Genomic DNA, 20,468 nt, shown 5'->3' on the forward strand with positions numbered 1-20,468 from the left:
CTAACTTTTCCATGACTTATACCCCCCGATATAATCCATAGCATCATTAAAGCAAGCAAACTATGCAACAAAAATAGAATGGATCAAAAACAGAATAATCTGTATTGATCTGAACAAACGCAATACTTCTGTGACTCCAAAAGGTGGCCACGCGGCTCTAGCACTCCATTTGCCCTGGGAAGCCCATCAAGTGGGCCCGCGACTCTAGCTCTGATACCAATTGTTCGGTCTCATGCCCAGCTCCCAACATCCGGTCATTGTTCAGACATTTTTTATGTGCATTAGACACACCACTACTACTAGTAGATAGCCCAATACATCCTAAAAGACTAGCCTAAAGGGAGTGTGGAACTCTCCCTTATAAGATGGTCCAAACATCCACCTGTAACCGAGGTAGGACTAAAGTCACTAGCAACGCCCAATGGCCAATAGTCTATAAGATATTTTTTGCGTGGCAGTTCAAGTTGGTTGCCACCCACTTGAAATATTTTTTGCACAAATGAGCGAACCATTGGCTAACTTTTCATGTGGGACTTGGTAATACGAACTTGATTGGGATTCACACATATGGACTAGTTCTGCCAATTTCAGTGTTGAGAACAAATCTAACAATGCAACCAGTATATCTGGTTCAACATGCATACTTGGAGGTTGGTTACAACAGTTGTTCTGACAAGGTCAAACAATTTTAGTGTAGGCATGTGCTTGAGACAGACTCCATTGCTCATGTTGTTGAAGAAACACTTTTAACTGTCAGGGAGATGTTCACCTACTGGACACTATAAGAAGAAAACTTATGTTTCAACCTTCAAAATTGGACAACTTTCTTTTGGCAAATTCAGAGTTGGACAACTGATATACATTAGAAGCCACAATATGCGTTTTTCAATTCTAAAATGCACTCCCATGACATTCTCGCCCCCTAAAATGCAACAATATGTGATGTCACATTTTAGATGGACGAAACATACAAGAGGGAGGCCGTCGATAAAAAATGCATTAGGCCGATGCCTTCTCCTTCCTCTAGTTCTTTAATTTGCCATCTCGTGTTTTGTTGTTCCTATCCCAAACTTTGATTCTTCTATTACTCATCCACGTTCTCTTTTTATATTTCGGGTGTATTGTTGTGTTCTCAACCCAATCATATCCTGGGACATGACACCTTTGCTTTCTCCTACAAACCTCTAAGCCTCAGGTACGTTTTCTTCGCTTGTTCTTTCCCCATTGAGATTCACTTCATGCTCAGCTACTACAACCATGAATGTACTAGATCTAGTGCGGATTTCAAACATGCTCATTTTTTATAAAGGGCACTATTATTAACTCAACAAGTAGCATTAAGAGGATACAAATCGAATTAAGCGACACCTAGCCTCTGCATAGCTAGGATGCACATAGCCGTAGGCAACATGATAGAGGCAAAGGTGTCCCGTCTTTCAATGAGATGGTGGCTATCGTTATAGAGGAAGTCGACTTTGACGATCCGACTACGAACGTGCGAGGACGTCGCGCCTTAGCAATCGCTAAACCAACTCCGAGGGGTTATTGACCACGCCGGAGCACGATCAACCTGACCACGAGGGCCTGTTTCCTGCGAGCAAACGAAGAACAAGCAAGAAACTGAGATTGCAATCTGGATATTGTGAATATAAGATGAAAGCTTTATTGATCAAGGTGGGGTTCTGTGACGTCTTGGTCTGGTCGTTGGACACAAACGAAGTACGCGAAGTTGCAGCTATGACGAACTTTTAATCTAAACAAAACTCTAACTCTTGTTTCCCACACATACGAATTCTAAAAACAACCTATACTTAAGTATTTCGAAAATACATGGGCCTGACCCAATACTAAGGTGACGCAGCACCTAAAATAGCCTCTAGATGAAATTTATGAAGTGGCATCTTGTATATTTCGTCCAAGGCATCATGCACTACTTATGGTAGCTTCAAAGTCCTGAAATCATCATTTGTAACTCCGTTTTGGATCCTTGGATCCCCTTGCGCATGCCATCATCTCCACGCTTGAACTTGTTCCAAGGTTCATCTTTCTTGTCCAAACTAGGCCCTTCATTTGTAAGCAAGACAAATGTATCCAATTTAGGCAGCATCATATTCTCATGAACATTAGAATCATTACCAAGAAACGAAAATACCTGATAATTCAATTGGCGTACGGGAGCTCTAGTAATTGGTTCAGTATGTATAGCAACAGGGGTTGTGGGTGTAACAATGATATTGATGTCCTCATCACAACAAGTCAAACATAAAAAGAAAATAAAACAACGTAATTAGTAAAGTTATATTCGACACTATGCCTATATCAAAGAAGACACTATGCCTATATCAAAGAAGATGGACTGATCCAGAGATTGTGCTGCCACCCATGTTCAGTAAAAGAACTCCATGGCCACCTATTCCAATTGTATACATGTTGCTTGAACAGAGGTTGATATTCCGTTTGGTGCAGCATCGGCCACTTACAGAGACAGTGCATACAACCATGTTCATGCTATCACAAAATAAATTATCATGCGGCAAAAATTTAGAAGTGTCGCATTTTAGAAAGGAGTGATGGTATCAAATGTTATTTACGCGTGCCAAATTTTAAGGTTTTATATCCCCAATAAAACGGGAAAGAGAAAAGGAAAGTTTAGACGGGCGTCTCACAGATCCCTATTGTAGTACGCTGCCAGATAGCAGCTGGAGCACAAGTTTCTCTTCTTCTTTTCATCAGTCCAGATACCTCTAAACAGTTTAATCAGGAAACTAATTACCTATAAGGATGTACATACATATTTGCAGCTGGAGCCGAAGATGTGAAAATGTACACCCCCGACCTTAACTAGGCCTATTGCAAAGTGAGAAGCGATGAAATCCAAATTCCTACTGATACAGCCCCTACAGTCGCAACTGCTTGACTTAGCTCCAACAACACGTTTGGCCTTGGAACGGGCAACTCCTGCCAGTTTGTCCTCCTGCCAGGAAAAAAAAAACAAATTATAGGAATATAAGCCAAGAGATGGTCAATTAGGCTAGGCATGAAAGACCACGAATAACAAAATGGTATAAACAAATTTCATGTCAAAAGGTTTAAGAACCAGTACCCCAAGTCAGCTATGACTATGCTAATATTGTCTTGTGACCGCCGATCCTGTAATCATTTTTTTAAAGGAAAATCAGAACATGGTTTATTCTCAGGAGGTTTAATAAACGCTGAATATAAAGGTGGAAAGGAAACAATGAATGGAAGATATGAAGGTGGCAAACAACAATACCAGAGCTTTCTCCCCAAGCGCCTCACAGGCCCGCTACAAACAGATGAGAAATAAGCAAGCATACAAAAATGTACTGTACTGTAAAAGGCATATGGTGAGTATCATTTATTTAAGCAGAGAGAGACTGCATACCTGGACATCTCCATGTTGACATAGTTGATCTCTGACAAAAGCTACAGCTTCAGTGCTGTAGAATACAGTCAGCTATATTGGTCATTATGTTAAACAGATAACTAAAGCTCTTTACGAGGTCGAAAAAAATGACAAACTCAAGGCTGTACAACTAAAAACATGGAGAACAAAAAATGACGTGGATTTACCTTTTAATGTAATCCCAAAGGCCATCGGTTGCTACCAAAACAAATTCCGCATCTGGTCCAAGCTCCACCAGAGATACGTCAGGTGAAGAGATTATTAGATCCCCTTTAAATTTTATTCTGCACATAAGAGGTTGCATAATCATAAAAAGTTAACGTACAGTACACCATCTACCAAAAGTGCTGTAAACCATATGTCGGTAAAACAAACCCTGAATTTGTTGCCTAAACAGTACACAGGCACGGGAACAAGATCAAGGCTTCAACCCAAGCCAGAGTACAAGGAACCAAAAACTTAGAAGGACCAACATGCAGATCAAGAGGACCAAGATCAAGCCAGAGAATCAAGATACCATCAAGAAAATGCCTCCTTTGCCGGGCAGGCGAGTTCGACAAGGACGGAACCACCTCCAAAAGAAGACGTCCAAGGCATCCCGGCAGGGCCTACCGGGACTTGCGAAAGCAGAACCACCTCACCAACTACTCCGCCATGACCCACATCGTCAATCAGTGCGGTGTCAAGCCGTAAAATGACTAAGTGGCAGCCATCCGTCACATGGCAGCCTCGTTCTACACATGATGCCTACAGATGACACCCGTCCTGCGACGTGTCAATCAAGCAGGCATGGAGCTGGCGAGATAGCCCGACAAGGCTTGCCGGGCTTCCAATAACGTGACGATTCGATTGAATATGCATTTAATGCGCCTTGTCAGTCTGCAGAGTTAGGTATGATAGCACTGTTTGCTATCTTATCAGTGCATAATGACTACCTTGACATTGTGGTAGCCCCTTAATCTATAAAAGAAGACCCATAGCAACCGTAGAGGAGGTTAGAAGGTTGGATAACTCACACCCCCATACGCGCGTAGCCACTGCCGCCCTTGCCAGGCAAGTGTACTATGCTCCACCACCACCACCACTCTTCCACCATCAATCCACCAAAGCAAGAGTAGGGTTTTACGCCTCACGGCAGCCTGAACCTAGGTAAATTGCTCGTGTGATCCCTGCCGCGCTGCCCCACGCTCGTCTGCTCTTTGTGCAACGCGATGTCCCCCCTGCCGAACCAGCAAGGGGCTCTGGCCCCATAGGAGGCCGTGGTTTTCCGCCACATCTTTGACGCGCCAGGTAGGGGGGCCACTTGCGCGAACCTGAAGATGTGTGCAGCCCGTCATCTTCATCACCATCTTCACCTCCGGCGGCGCCATCGACAATGGCGCCCAAGAAGAAATCCGATGATTCAGCTCATCCATCCACCTCGAAGGCTACGCTGCCCGTAGCTTCTGGTGCCACGGGGGCCGCGGAGGCGCGCGAGGGCATGGACGCTGCTGGGGACGTGGTCGGAGCAGGAGGCATCGTCACCACTTCTCCCGCGGCCGACGCAGGAGCAGAAGGCATCGGAGGAGAACAGCACCAGCAACGCCCCGATGGCTACGCTCCGCAAGATACGGGTGAGGGGGTTACTCCGCCCGCGCCCCCTTCTCTCGCCGACAGGCACAGTTGTAGCGACGGCGCTCGATCCGGGGCGAATCGCCGCCCTCCGGCCGCACCCACCACGACAGTGACCGCCGCACGCACCTCCCCCGGGACGGGTCGACCAAGTTGTTGCGCCCAACAGAGCCGCTGGCCCTCGAGCGCCTTCGCCGCACCCCCCACGCCATCCAGGTGACCGCTCCACAGCAGCGGAGACGCGGTGCTGCCGCCATTGCAACCGTCAAGAGCCGAGTGACGATGCGATCTACTTCATCATCACCCATGCCAAGCACAGCCGCAGAGGCCATGGCGCGGGCTCAGTTGCTGCTGAGGTTTCCGCCAGCGGCCGAGCAGATGGACGAATGGCGTGCCACCATCCAAAGTCTGCTCGATTTCGCCGAAGGTTGGGGCTCGCAGCGAGCTGGCCCGCCACGGCCTCCCCAAGCGATGACGACGGCTCGAGCTGCTGGCCGTACGGAAGGGGCCACCCCCACGGTGCAATCCCCGCAATGGCAGCCAGCGCGAGCACAGCAGAATCAAGACCCCGACGACGTCTCGATGGCCTCTTCTGACCCTCGAGCACGTCCAGGCCAACGACGAGCCCCAAAGGACAGGCGGAGGGGAGACACGCGCGTCGTTGTTGAACAACGCCGCGACGACCCCCGCCGGACTGATGGGTGCGACGGCCCCGACGTCGACGAACCCGCGCTCGGGGTTGGCGGGTGCCTACCTTTCGAGGTTGGGTGCTGTAACGCCCCGGACACACCTGCCGGTGGTCGTTACTCCTGGCGGGATCTAGACTGGCCCCACAGATCAATACTAGTCTTTTCTGCGCACTTTGTCCTCACTCGTGCGCACCCGGGAGCAACTTCCCGGTCGGTCACCCATCCTGACACTACTCCAAGCTGAGCACGCTTAACTTTGGAGTTCTGTCCGAATGGGCTCCCAGAAAAAAAGGAATTCCTTATTGATATGAGTAGTCTATCATCCCTAATAAGCTAGGCCATCACATACACCCCCACTCAGAGGAACCGACGTCCTCGTCGGGCCACAGGAACGTTCCCTCTTGGCACATACGTCTATGCATCCAGTCCGGTACATGTATCATGCCGTGTGCCACGACGGGTCACAAACGTCATGAACAACATGACCGCGCACCTGTCCGCAAACATCCGTGTAACCGCGAGGGCCGGCTCTGATACCAACTTGTAACGCCCCGGACACACCCGCCGGTGGTCGTTACTCCTGGCGGGATCTAGACTGGCCCCACAGATCAATACTAGTCTTTTCTGCGCACTTTGTCCTCACTCGTGCGCACCCGGGAGCAACTTCCCGGTCGGTCACCTATCCTGACACTACTCCAAGCTGAGCACGCTTAACTTTGGAGTTCTGTCCGAATGGGCTACCAGAAAAGAAGGAATTCCTTATTAATATGAGTAGTCTATCATCCCTAATAAGGCAGGCCATCACAGGTGCCCTGCCATCACTCGTGAGTTGCGGCGAGTCTGTTCGCCGTCCGTTCGCATGTTCAAGCCCGAGATACCTAAGTACGATGGGAGGCTGAACCCGGCAGAGTTCCTGAGCATCTACACCATCCCTGTTCAGGCTGCCGGGGGAAGAGATGAGAAGGTGTTCGCCAATTACTTCCCTTTGGCTCTCAAGTCCAATGTGAGGTCTTGGATGATGCACCTACCGGATAACTCCATTTCATCGTGGGCCGACATGTGTCATGAGTTCATTGGCGCCTTCACCGGCAGCCATCAAGAGCCAGGCCGACCCAGCGACCTGCAGCTTCTCCAACAGAAGAAAGGAGAAACCCTCCGTAAGTATTTACAAAGATTCAGCAAAGTTCATAGGAACATCCCAAATATCCATCCGGCAACCGTGATAGTTGCCTTCCAATCCAATGTGCGCAACCGCCGGATTCGTTCCAAGATGAACGTGTGGTTGCCCAAGACTGTGAAGGAGCTATACACATTGATGGATAAGTGTGCTCGGATGGAGGAGGGAAGGAAGTTGCCCGGAGAGGAAGATTGCACCAATATTGATTCAGAGGATGATGATGAATCAACCAGTAAGAGGAAGAGCAAGAAGCGCAGTAAGAAGCGGAAGGATAAGGTAGTGATGACTGTTAAAGGATCGGGTACACCTAATACCGGGAAGAAGGCCAAAGCTGAGGCCCCCATCAAGAAAGCTATCGTGTGCGCTGACTGCCGGGAGGCCGCGGCTGCCGAGAAAGCTGGGAAAGGTGATGGGTCGTATTGCAAGATTCATCGGACCAAAGGCCACGACCTTCAAGAGTGTTATCAAGTTGAGCAGCTAGTCAATAGACAGAGAGCAGAGTATGAGAAGCGTGCCAAGGAAAAGGGACAAAATGTTGCTGGCGGTAAAGGCCGAGGCGGTGAAGTAAATCGCCTCGGCAAACCCGTTTGAAACCAAAGAAAATCCGCCAGAGGTCGAGAGAAGGAAGTTTGTGATGATGAGAGTGATGGAGGGGGTGAAGAGGAAACCAGTGAACAGGAATTTCAAAAGGCCACTGACGCCCTGTGCGTTGACGAGGGTGCATCTTTGCACACCTTCCACCGCCAGCTCAAGCGGTGGGCACAGGAAGTCAATGTCGTGGAACTAGCGTCGGGGGTCCGGAAGCCGCTCAAATGGTCACGCACGCCTGTCATCTTTGAGGAAGAGGACCATCCTAGCCACACCACAGCAGCAGGATGTTTGTCTTTGTTGGTCTCTCCGACAATCCGCAACCTCAAGGTCACAAAAATGTTGGTGGACGGCGGGGCCGGGTTGAATCTGATCTCCCCAGCAGTCATCAAAAGACTTCAGATAGCAGAAGAATAACTAGAAGTTACCGGCACGTTTCAAGGAGTTAATCCCGGCAGGAGTCATCCTAACGAAAAGATCACGTTGCCGGCGACGTTTGGGGAAGAGCTGAACTATCGGACTGAAAAAATTGTGTTTGATGTGGTTGACCTCCCCTACCGTACAATAGGATTCTTGGACGCCCAGCCCTGACCAAATTCATGACGGCATCCCACTATGCCTACAACACCTTGAAGATGCCTGGGCCAATGGAAGTCCTTACCATCCCATCAGATGAGAAAGATGCAATCATTTGCGTAGACAAGATGTACCAGGACGCAGTAGCGGCAGAGGCAGCGGCAACGGCAGTTCCCACCAAAGAGGAGAGAGAAAAGAAGGGTTGTAGGGACTCCAGCAAAGAGTCCGGAAAGCGTGCCCCCACCGAGAGCACGGCACCCGTTGACGACGTGCCGGAGTGTTCCAACAGCAAGAGATCCAAGGTCACTACTCCCCAAGTGAAGATCCCGGCAGGGCTGGCTGGCGTTGATGGTACTTTCACTATCAGCGCCACCCTCGATGTCAAATAGGAAAGCGCGCTTGTTGCCTTCCTGTGGGTGAATATTGATGTGTTTGTCTGGCAACCATCTGATATCCCCGGTGTTCCCAGGGAGATAATCGAGCATCACCATGTTGTCATGCCCGACCTGTCAAGCAGAAAGTCCAGAGGCATGCCTTGAAAAGGCAGCAGTTTATTGCAGAAGAAATCAAAAAACTTGAAGCAGCTGGTTTAGTCGGAATTGTGCTACACCCCACGTGGTTGACAAATCCAGTGGTAGTCCGAAAGGCTAAGGGAAGTGGAGGCTTTGCATAGATTTCACAAGTCTCAACAAAGCTTGCCCGAAGGACCCATTTTCCTTGCCGCGCATTGATCAGATTGTGGATTCAACTTCAGGTTGCGATTTGCTCTCCTTTTTGGATGCATATTCTAGGTATCACCAGATCTTCATGTCCAAGGAAGACGAAGAGAAGACGTCGTTCATCACTCCATGTGGTACATACTGTTTTGTCCGCATGCCATTCGGATTAAACAGTGTCGGGTCCATTCTTGCAAGAGCACTCCAAATTGTTTTTGAGCCACAACTGCACAGAAACATTGAGACGTATATGGATGATATTGTGGTCAAAACCAAGGATAGAACCACACTTATTCAGGATTTGGAAGAGACATTTGCTAATTTGCGCAAGATCAACTTGAAGCTCAACCCAGAGAAGTGTGTGTTTGGCGTTCCCTCCGGCAAGCTGCTTGGGTTCTTTATGCCCCACCGGGGGATCGAAACCAACCCCGACAAGATTAAAGCTATCGAGCTGATCCAAGTGCCAAGGACAGTCAAGGATGTGAGGCGCCTGACAGGATGCGTTGCCGCGCTAAGCAGATTCATTTTCAAGTCTACCGAGCGTGCCCTGATGTTCTTCAAAATCTTGAAGAAGGCAAGGCCCATGAAGTGGACTATGAAAGCAGATGCGGCTTTGCAAGAGTTGAAGACCTACTTGTCCTCAGTGCCTACCTTGGTTGCTCCCAAACCGCAAGAGTCGTTGCTGTTGTACTTAGCGGCAACCAACCAAGTGGTTAGCACAGCCTTAGTAGCACAACGGGAAGTGGATGAAGCAGAGAATGAGCAAGGACTGACAAAGTCAGAGAAGGAACAAGACAGAAATGAGCACGGCAGCGAGAGCAACCCCAAGGACACGGCAAAGAAGAAAGTGGTGCAGCGTCCAGTGTACTTCGTCAGCTCCTTGTTACAGGGGGCTAGATCGAGTTACTCTGGCGTGCAAAAGTTGATCTTTGGTCTCATCATGGCCTCAAGGAAACTGCGCCACTACCTTCAAGCCCATGAGATCACGGTTGTCACTCGCTTCCCGTTGCAAAGGATACTCCGAAACCCAGAGGCTACTGACAGAATAGTGGAGTGGGCTTTGGAGTTATCCAGTTTTGGTTTGAAGTTTGAGTGCACGTCAACAATTCAGAGTAGGGCATTGGCAGAGTTTATTGCAGAATGGACGCCAACCCCTGATAAGGAAGCGCCAGAGACAGTTATCCCCGGCAAGGAATCGCCCCATGAATGAATTATGTATTCCGATGGTGCCTTTTCCCCGCAAGGTGCAGGGGCTGTCGGGGGAAACGACACCTACGGGATCACGAAGAATCCCTTTTGCTACGATTGGCGGGCGCGGGGCTTGAAAAGAGCGGGTTTGAGGGATCAACACGCGGGGATTATCCAGGTTCGGGCCGCAAGTGATGCGTAATACCCTACTCCTGCTGGTTTATGTTTATCTGATGTTCTTGGACTAGCTGCAAAGCATGTAGGGTCCAAAAAGTCCGAATCCCTCCTCAGTACGCCGCGGACCTCCTTTTATAGTCAAAAGGGGCTGCTACAGTGGCACACAGGAGGTGGAAAGTTGTACAGTAGTCGAGTCTATCTCATGGCACCGTAGGACAAACGCATTTAATGCGTTGCCGACGTGCCCTTCTTACTTTATCGGGGACGGCAAGGAAGCTCCTCCCAGCTGTCGCCGCCTCACCTGGCTTCGACGCGCATTCGAGCCGATGAGGCGTGTAGTGCCACGCTGGCTGGCTGCTGAGTTGGTGCGGTGACAGAATCTTCACGAAGATCTGCATGTCACCACACAAGTGCTTGCTGAGTTGGCCTGAAAGCCACACACACAGGTGTCTGCCTAGTTGGTGAGCTGACAGTTGTGTGAGAACGGCGGTCGAGCCTTGGCAGGTGGGGGCCTGGCTGTGGCTCCGCAGATGTCTTTGGCGAGAGTCTTACCGGGGCCCCGGCATGTTAGACCTTTGAACCTGAGTATTGATAGTTGTGGATGACACTAGGAGAGTTTGGGACAATTTTCGTTGGTTTATTTCTCACACAATGCCATACCAACCTGAGGGGTTGGGGTTACATACTTATAGGCTGCTAGCCAGCCAAGCATATGCTGAGATGCTACTAAGATGCCAGTCTAAGATGCTATCCTAACTGCCAGTCCTTGATGGTCAGGAACTCTATCCTAACTGCCACAAGGACCATGTGCTGCAGCCCCACAAGGACCATGTGCTGCAGCCCCACAACGACCCTAGTACACAGACTTATCCAACATTCTCCCCCTAAGTCTTGTACGTCGTCTTGTGGGAGTGTCGAATCATCCCGATCCTGGAGCAAAGCTCGAGGAACTTGACCCTCCCAAGAGGCTTGGTGAGCAGGTCTGCGAGCTGATCCTTGGTGTTGATGTAGCTCGCCTCGATGCTCCCTTCTTCCACACAGCTGCGGATGAAGTGGTACCTCAGCCGGATGTGCTTGCTCCGTTCGTGGAACACGGGGTTCTTTGCCAGGGCCAGGGCGGACTTGCTGTCCACCAGGAGCTGCACCGTTCTGGTGTCTTGAACAAGAAGATCACCAAGCAGTCGAGCAAGCCAAAGCGCCTGAGTGCAGGCGGTGGAGGCCGCTATGTACTCAGCCTCACAGCTAGACAGGGCCACCACCTGCTGCTTGACTGATTGCCAGCTCACGAGACACTTGCCGAGGAAGAGGAGGATCCCGCTCGTGCTCTTGCTGGTGTCGATGTCGCCGGCGTGGTCGCTGTCGCTGTACCCGACGAAGTGTGCTGCCCCCGGACACCTAGGGTAGTGGAGGCCGTGGTCGAGGGTCCCTGCTATGTAGCGGATGATCCTCTTCACTGCCTGCTGGTGTTCCGACGTCGGTCGCTCCATGAACCGACTAACATAGCCAACGGAGAATGCTAGGTCCGGCCGTGTGTGGGTGAGGTAGCGAAGGCTCCCCACAAGGCGTCGGTACTGCGTAGCATCCACTTCCTCCGTCGTGCTGTCGCGGCTCAGTTTCAGCCTCTCCTCCATCGGAGCGAGAGCTGGATGGCAGCCGGTGAGCCCAGCTAGCTCAACGATGCGCTTGGCGTGGGCGGACTGTCGAAGCGCGATCCCGGAGTGATCCTGGTGCACCTCAATCCCTAGATAGAAGGAGAGGAGCCCCAGATCACTCATCTGGAAGGTGGCCTTCATGTCTTCCTTGAATGCCGCCACCTCTGCATCTTTGGTGCCGGTGATCACCAAGTCGTCAACATAGACGCCCACCAACAGGGCATTTCCTCCACTGCCCCGTCGGTAGACAGCGGCCTCATGCGGGCTTTGCTCGAAGCCCATCTTCTTCAGCGTGGAGTCCAGCTTGGCGTTCCACGCCCTAGGTGCCTGCCGTAGGCCATAGAGGGCCTTGCACAGGCGGAGTACCTTGCCCTCCTGGCCGGGAATCGCAAAACCCGGTGGCTGATGCACGTAGACTTCCTCCTTCAAGTCACCGTTGAGGAATGCCGACTTGACATCCATGTGATGGACACGCCAGCCCTCCTGGGCAGCTAGCGCAAGGAGAAGTCGCACGGACTCCATCCGTGTCACTGGAGCGAAGGCGTCGTCGAAGTCGACTCCTTCCTGCTGCAAGAAGCCTCGGGCCACCAGGCGAGCCTTGTGCTTGATGATGGCGCCGGCTCCATCCCTCTTCAGCTTGAACACCCACTTAAGGGTGATTGCGTGGTGACCACGAGGGAGGTCAGTGAGCTCCCAGGTGCGGTTTTGCTCGACCGCATCCATCTCCAACTGCATCGCAGCGCGCCATGCCGCATCTCTCTCGGCCTCTGCAAAGGACCGTGGTTCGCCGTCCTCACACGCAAGTTGTAGCTGCGCCTCCAGGTCACGTGGCATCAGTCCCGGCACCGGTTGGTCGCCGAGTAGGTCATCCATCATGCGATACCGCAGCTGTTCGCCTCCATACCACGCGTCGACCCGCTCCTCGTCGTGAGTGAGCGGGAAAGCGAACTTCATCGGGTTGTGCTCAGCGTGAGCTGGTGCTGATGAAGACGAACCCGGAGTGGTGACCGCCGGGGCTGGAGTATGCGGAGTCGCCAGTTGTGGTGCCGTCGGCGTAGCGGGCACCGGAGTCGATGTAGTTTTGGGGGCCGGGGTAGACGTGCCCGGCGATGAGGAGCTACTTGCTCCCTCGGCTTCCTTGAAGTGAGCGTACTCGACAATGAAGTCATCATACGTCGGTGTTGCGCCGTCGTCCACCGCCTTGTCCCATTGCCACCCTCGCCCTTCATTGAACACGACGTCTCGTGCCGTGCGCACACGCTGTGTCTTTGGGTCGAGGATGCGGTAGGCCTTTGAGCCCTCCGCGTAGCCAATGAAGACTCCCGGAGTGCTCCTGTCGTCGAGCTTACCGATGTGGCCAAGCTCCTTAGCGAACACAAGACAGCCAAAGACCCGCAAATGGGAGACCGCCGGCTTCCGCCCATGCCAGGCCTCATACGGTGTCCTGCCGTCGAGTGCCTTAGTAGGCGAGCGGTTGAGGATGTAGACGGCTGTCAGCACCGCCTCTCCCCAGAAAACAGTCGGCATCCCTCGCTGCTTGAGGAGAGCCCGAGCCATCCCCACAACCGTCTGGTTGCGCCGCTCGACGACTCCGTTTTGCTGCGGGCTGTACGGTGCGTAGTGGCACTGGATGCCCTCATCGGCGCAGTACGACGCAAATTCAGCCGCCGTGAATTCACCGCCGTTGTCAGTGCGCAACACGCGCAATTTGCGGCCGCTCTCCGCCTCCACACCAGCCTGCGCGCGCCTGATGGCGTCCGCCGCTTCTCCCTTGCTGCCGAGAATCATCGCCCACATGTAGCGAGAGAGATCGTCGACGAGCAGCAGGAAGTAGCGTCGACCTCCTGGTGTGGCTGGCGTCACCGGGCCGCACAAGTCTCCGTGCACGAGCTCCAGCTTCTCCTTGGCCCGAAAACTCGCCTGTTGGGGAAAGGGGAGTCGTCTCTGCTTCGTCAGTACGCAGATGTCGCAGAACTGCTCCACATGGTCGAGGCATGGCAGGCCTCGTACCATCTCCTTGGCACTTAGACGCTTCAGGGCCTCGAAGTGAAGATGCCCAAAGCGCTCATGCCATTGCCACGCCTCGTCGTCCCGACGGACAGCGAGACAGACCGGTTGTGCCACCTGCACATCAAGGACGTAGAGTCGATTTCCACCTCTGGGTACCTTGGCTAGAAGGCGACCCTGGCGATCCCAGATGCGTAGGACCCCATGCTTAATCAGCACGCGTGAGCCGTTCTCATCCAGCTGTCCCAAGCTGATGATGGAGTTCCTTAGCGCGGGGATGTAGTAGACACCGGTGAGCAGCCGGTGCTCTCCCGTCTTGGTGGTGAAGATGACGGAGCCGACGCCCTTAATTTCCACAGCGGAGGCATCCCCAAACTTGACGGAGCCTCGCGCATCGGAATCGAGCTCGGCAAAGAATTCCCTTTGACCGGTCATGTGGTGGGTGGCGCCGATGTCGAGGCACCACCCCGTAGTCTTGTCCTTCCCGGAGGCATCGCCGAGAAGAGCGTGCGCCTTTGGCTCGTCGAGGTGGATGAGAGCTTTTGCGACTGGTGTCGCTGACGATAGCTCAATGCTTGCATTTGCCATGAACAGAGCCGTCTCCTCCTCCTTCGCCTGTGCGACGTGAGCCTGGCCTTGTCGTGGTTGCCGACACTCATTGGCCCAATGGCCAAACCGGCCACAGTTGTGGCAGCTGTTGTCTTGTGCTGGCTTGGGCTTGCCAGCGGCGCCGTCCTTGGCGCCTCCGCGGGCGTCCCCTTCGGCACGTCCTTGTGCCCTGCCCGGGGGGCCTCTTCGCGTCTTACGCTGCTTGCCACGCTTGCGGCCGCCCGTCGTGGAAGAAGGCTCCCCCTTCTTCCTGTCACCGGGGCTGGCATCCCACGGCTCCCGAGTTAGGAGCAGCTTCCCGCCGGTGGTGATGGGCCCCGAGGAAGGTTGTGGCTCGTCGGTGTCGACGACCTTGAGGCGACCTATCGCCTCCTCGATTGTCATCGTGGAGAGGTCCAGCAAGGACTCGATCGACCGAGCCATCTGCTTGTACTTCTCAGGGATGCACCGAAAGAGCTTCTCGACAGCTCTCTCCTCAGTGTAGGTGGCATCACCAAACTTCACCTACTTCTGCAGCAGTGTTGAGACGGAGAGCAAAGTCATCAACATCCTCACCTGGCTTGAAAGCCAGGCTCTCCCACTCCTTACGAAGTGCCTGCAAAGTGGACTTGCGAGCACAGTCGCTGCCGATGCGTGCCGCGGCGATGGCGTCCCAAGCTTCCTTGGCAGTCCGCTTGCTGGAAAGCGAGAACTGCATCTCGGGCGGGACTGCGGCGATGAGGGCGTCCAGCGCCCGTCGGTCCTCTTGGTGGTCGCCGTTGCTGTCCTGGACTGCCTCCCACATGCGCCGCACCTGGAGCCTGACCTTCATGATCCCGGCCCACTCGACGTAGTTGGTTTTAGTGAGGGTAGGCCACCCAGCACTGGGACCAACATCCCTGACCACAGTCCGGACCTCGTAGAGGCCGCGGTCCTGGTCGTTGCAGCCGCCGTCGCGGTGCGCACCTGCACCTGGAGCGCGGGCGTGCTCGGCTTCCCACTGCGCCGTCCGCTCTTGCGCCACTTTGGCGCGGTCTGCTCAGCGCCGTCGTCCGCAGGCGCGGAGCTGTTGGAGCTGCCAGAGCCGCCGCGGAGTGCTTTGGCATCCGCCGTAGCCTCACGTGCTGCGCCTGCTGCTGCTGCTGCTTCTAACTCCGCCCTGGCTGCTTCTACCTCCGCTTTGGCTGCTGCCAGCTCCGCTACAGCCAGCCTCGACACCCTTGCTGCTACAGCTGCTCGCTCACGCTCCTCTGCCACGGCGCGCTCGGCCTCCTGCCGGCGCCGCATGCTCGAGGTGGCCGTGTGCTGAGAGCGACCTGCAGACATGGCTCGCTGCAGGGGGGCTGTTGCGTGAAGAGGAGGCTGTTGAAGACGAACTACTGCTCGACGGTCCGGAGGGAGGAAAGTAACCAGAGGCAGACGGAGCAGCTGCTGCTACCGACTTGGGCTGCTCACAAAAAATGCTCAAGGTACAAGATAACGAGGCTCTGATACCACTTGTTTGGGACAATTTTCGTTGCCTGAGCATTGATAGTTGTGGATGACACTAGGAGAGTTTGGGACAATTTTCGTTGGTTTATTTCTCACACAATGCCATACCAACCTGAGGGGTTGGGGTTACATACTTATAGGCTGCTAGCCAGCCAAGCATATGCTGAGATGCTACTAAGATGCCAGTCTAAGATGCTAGTCTAAGATGCCAGTCTAAGATGCTATCGTAACTGCCAGTCCTTGATGGTCAGGAACTCTATCCTAACTGCCACAAGGACCATGTGCTGCAGCCCCACAAGGACCATGTGCTGCAGCCCCACAACGACCCTAGTACACAGACTTATCCAACACGGCAAGGATCTTGCCGCGGCGTCATGGGCGTCCCCGGCAAGACCGGGTTTCGTGGGTATCTTTGGCAGGAGCCTTGCCGGGGCCTCGTGGGCATCCTCGGCAAGGAGCCTTGCTGTTGTCTTGTTTCTTGCTTCCTATCTAGACCTCGTAGGCCCTTTGTCTTCACAAAGGTTTGCATGTCACCATGGAGGCGCCTCCCGAGCCTTGGTTCCGATGTTGTTGATGGCGTCGGGACTCTTAGACTTGAGGGTGGCGGCCTTGTTGATGTGGGGCAAGTCGCCCCGACAAGACTCTTGTCAGGGCCGTGAAGGCCACCCCGGCAAGGGCCTTGCCGGGGGAGTTTCACCTCGCCCCTCTGCTTCTCGTGCCTTCGGCTTGACGCTGCTCTGGTAGTCTTGGGCCTTTGCTTCCTTTTCTTCGCCAAGCGTGGTCGTAGGCGCGTGGCTGCGACTGCCCGCGCACAAGTAAAGGGATACAAAAGGGACCCCTACTTTTGTACACCGACAGGAGCCCCCGGGCCTGGGCCACATACAAGCGCGGAGCGTTATTGGGCCAGGCCCAGAATGGTGCGCGGGCTCGCGTGCGGCGGAGTTTTACCGCAGTAACTCCCTCGCCCGCTGTGCTTCCTCACGACCCGCGTTGAATGCGTGACGTGGGGGTCGTGCGTGGGGCGGTTGCTGCACGCCTGCGTCACATCGTGGTAAAGAGGCGGCTCACGCCTTCTTCATAAAAACAGGAAAACGCAGGGGCGCGGCTCATTTACTAAATGGACTCGAGTCGTGGCCTTCAAGGCGTCCGTGCCCCACGATCACGGGGTGGAAAACAGTCGCTTCACTTGTCTTCTCGATTTTGGCTTGCTCGTCATGTGTCCCCATGGGTTGAAGGGGGGGGGCACGGGCCTTAAATGGCGAGGCGGGAAACCGGGTCGTCGTTGACTGGAGCAGCGGGTCGGTCTCGATTCCCTGCGCCCCAAGTGGCCCGGTTGGTTAAGTGGGGCGGCCGAGCCCCGGCCACGCCCCTTTATAAGAACGGGAGGGGGATGGCACACCTCAATCCTTCATCATTCAACTCCTTCCACCTTGGCTCCTTCCTTCCTTTTGCTATGGCGAGAGGGCGCGCCGGCACTTCGATGACGGCGACAAATGTCTCTGCTCGATAGCATGCCCCTCCTTCCCAAGAGCTCGTGGCGACGGAGCCGGCCGTTAGAGGAAGGGGGAGGGGGCGAGGCCGAGGCCGCCGTGGCGCTCGGGAAAGAGGAGGACGGGGTGGCGCACCGGCCTCGCCTCCGCCAGCAGCCCCTCCCCTAATGGAGGGCCACGTCGGAGACCAGCCCCGCGAGTTTGTCATCAGGCTGCACAGGCCAGTGCACCGTCGTCTTCGTCTCCCTACTCCGTTCACTTGGGAGATGGAGCTCGACCCGCCACAGGCTTTGAGGCCGCATATGAGGGGTTGTGAACTTGTGCCTAGGAGCATGGTAGCCTAGGAATAAACGAGGCTTCATACGTCCCAGTTCCATACGGAAATGCATAACAGGGGATAAAAGACTTATCTGAATCGCAGCCCCCGGCAACCTTGGCTTGCCGTGGTTGAATACTTGAATCTGCAGCCCCCGTGGCAATGGCTCGCCATGGTCGAGGATGTCGATCCGTCTCCCTGCCCTTAAATGGCTTGGCAGAAACGCCTGTGCAGCCTGCGAACCAAAGAAAGGACTGTCGATCCGTCTCCCTGCCCTTAAATGGCTTGGCAGAAACACCTGTGCAGCCTGCGAACCAAAGAAAGGACTGGAGAAGACGAAAAGACACACACCCGACCTCTATGCTAGGGGTTAGTTGCCGCTAAGCACTATCAACCCTACCAAAAAGGGAGACTTAAACTAGCATGCATGCTAAAACTTAGGGCGCCAGCACTTCATTTGTTTATGCTCAGGGTCTGCGCCTGGCTCTGTACAAAGAGTTACATGCCTTGTCGGCAAGGCTCGTACAAGAGGTGGTTTGCCGGAAGGCCTGGCAACCACGCCTTATGGGTAAAACTTCTGAAGATGTTCGATATTTCAGGAGTTGCTCACTAGGATACCATCTTCGGTCTCCAGGCGGACTGCGTCAGGCCTGGTGACTCGTATTATCCGATAAGGGCCTTCCCATTTTGGCGTCAACTTGTTAGAATTCTTGACCGACTAAACGCGCCGAAGAACAAGGTTGCATTCCTCAAGACTTCGGGCATGAACCTTGCGGCTATGGTAGCGGCACAAGGCTTGCTGGTAGCGTGCAGCTCGCACACCGCCCGAAGACGATCTTCCTCAAGGAGCGTCGCGTCATCTTGCCGCAACTGCTCTTACTCAAGCTCGACATAAGCGAGCACTCGAGGTGACCCATATGTGAGTTCCGTGGGGAGAACTGCTTCTGCCCCGTATACCAGGGCAAAGGGTGTCTGGCCGGTGGCTCGATTTGGCATCGTTCTGATCGACCAAAGAACTGCCAACAACTCATCAATCCAGTGCCTTCCACACTTGTGTACCCTGTCAAAAGTCTTTGTCCTCAGGCCTCGCAGTACTTCAGCACTCGCCCTCTCCGCCTAGCCGTTGCTCCGTTGGTGTGCCACTGAAGCGAAACAGACCTTGCTACCGAGGTCCTAAATGTATTGCATGAAGGTGCGGCTTGTGAACTACGTGCCATTGTTGGTGATGACCCTGTTTGGCACACCAAAACGGCAAACTAGCCCCTTGAAGAACTTGACGGCCGACTGTGCTGTCACCTTCCTCATTGCTTCCACTTCGGGCCACTTTGTGAACTTGTCGATCACGACGTATAAGTACTCAAAGCCCCCGACAGCATGGGGAAAAGGGCCCAGTATGTCGAGCCCCCAGACCGAGAATGGCCAGAAGAGAGGGATTGTTTGAAGGGCTTGAGCTGGTTGATGAAGCTTCTTCGAGTGGAACTGACATGCTTCACACTTGGTTACTAGCGCAGCTGCATCCTGGAGGGCTGTGGGCCAGAAGAAACCTTGCCGGAATGCCTTGTCGGCAAGGGCCCTTGACCCTATGTGGGAGCCACATACACCTTCATGTATCTCCGCCAACAGCTTTAGTCCGTCCTCTTGAGGAATGCACTTCAGCCTCACACCGTTCTCTGGGTTGAGCTTGAGGTTGATCTTGCGCAGATTTACAAATGTTTCTTCTAAATCTTGCACGAGCGTGGCCCTATCCTTGGTTTTGACCACTATGTCATCCATATAAGCTTCCATATTTCTATGTAGCTGGGGCTCAAAATCAATCTGGACCGCTCGGGCAAATGTTAAACCAGCGCTCTTCAACCCGAAAGGCATTCGTACAAAACAGTACGTACCACATGGGGTGATGAACGCGGTCTTCTCTTCGTCTTCCTTCATCAGGAAGATCTGGTGGTATTCTGAATAGGCATCGAGGAATGACAGCAGGTCACACCCGGCAGTGGAGTCTTCTGGTCGATGCGTGGCAGAGGGAAAGGATCCTTTGGACAGGCCTTATTGATGTCTGTATAGTCAATACACATCCTCCACTTCCCATTCGCCTTACGCACCACTACCGGATTGGCCAACCACGTGGGATGGAGTACTCCTCTTACCAGGCCTGCCGCCTCCAACTTGCTGATTTCTTCAATAATGGACTCTTGTCGCTCCAAAGCTTGCTTCCTGACCTTCTGCTTGACGGGCCGCGCGTGAGGACAGACAGCAAGATGGTGCTCAATCACCTCCCTGGGAACGTCGGGGATGTCAGATGCTTGCCATGCAAATACATCGACATTCGCCCGCAGGAAGACGACGAGCGCGTTTTCCTATTTGCTGTCGAGGGTGGAGCTTATAGTGAAAGCCTCGCCCGTGCCGTCCTCCTTGACGGACACCTTCTTGGTTTCTGGTGGTGCAGCCTTGGACTTCTTGCTCTTGCCGGTGGAGCTCTCCGGCACGTCCTCAACCGAAGCAAAGCACTCCGAAGAGGTGCGCTTGCCGGAGTGGGTGCAAGAGGTCTTGCCGGCCTTCTTCCTTCCCGGGGCTTCAGCGGCAGGAGCGAGTGCCCTGGCGGCAGTTGCTGCAACTGCCTCTCGGTAGAGTTGGTCGGCGTAGATGAACGCGTCTTTCTTGTCAGAGGTGACGGTGATGATGGTCAGCGGCCCCAGCATCTTCAATGTGTTGTAGGCGTAGTGTGACGCCGCCACGAACTTGGTCAGCGCCAGGCGGCCAAAGATCCCGTTGTACGGC

General features: G+C 53.8%; 1 protein-coding gene across 2 annotated transcripts in view; it reads right to left on the minus strand.

The window, feature by feature from the left end:
- Positions 1–2,586: 2,586 nt before the first annotated feature.
- The window catches only part of LOC125543801 (probable protein phosphatase 2C 5), a 30,566-nt gene continuing 12,684 nt past the window's right edge, over positions 2,587–20,468 (minus strand). For both annotated transcript variants that reach the window (XM_048707270.1, XM_048707271.1), the window contains exons 7-11: positions 3,595–3,711; positions 3,407–3,461; positions 3,275–3,307; positions 3,104–3,150; positions 2,587–2,974 (exon numbers count right to left, since the gene is read on the minus strand). In XM_048707270.1, coding sequence (XP_048563227.1) covers positions 2,848–2,974; positions 3,104–3,150; positions 3,275–3,307; positions 3,407–3,461; positions 3,595–3,711 — 379 coding nt within the window. In that variant the 3' untranslated portion in view covers positions 2,587–2,847. The remainder of the gene's footprint in view (positions 2,975–3,103; positions 3,151–3,274; positions 3,308–3,406; positions 3,462–3,594; positions 3,712–20,468) is intronic.

Source organism: Triticum urartu, chromosome 3 (genome assembly GCF_003073215.2).
Source record: "Triticum urartu cultivar G1812 chromosome 3, Tu2.1, whole genome shotgun sequence".
Classification (NCBI taxonomy): domain Eukaryota; kingdom Viridiplantae; phylum Streptophyta; class Magnoliopsida; order Poales; family Poaceae; genus Triticum; species Triticum urartu.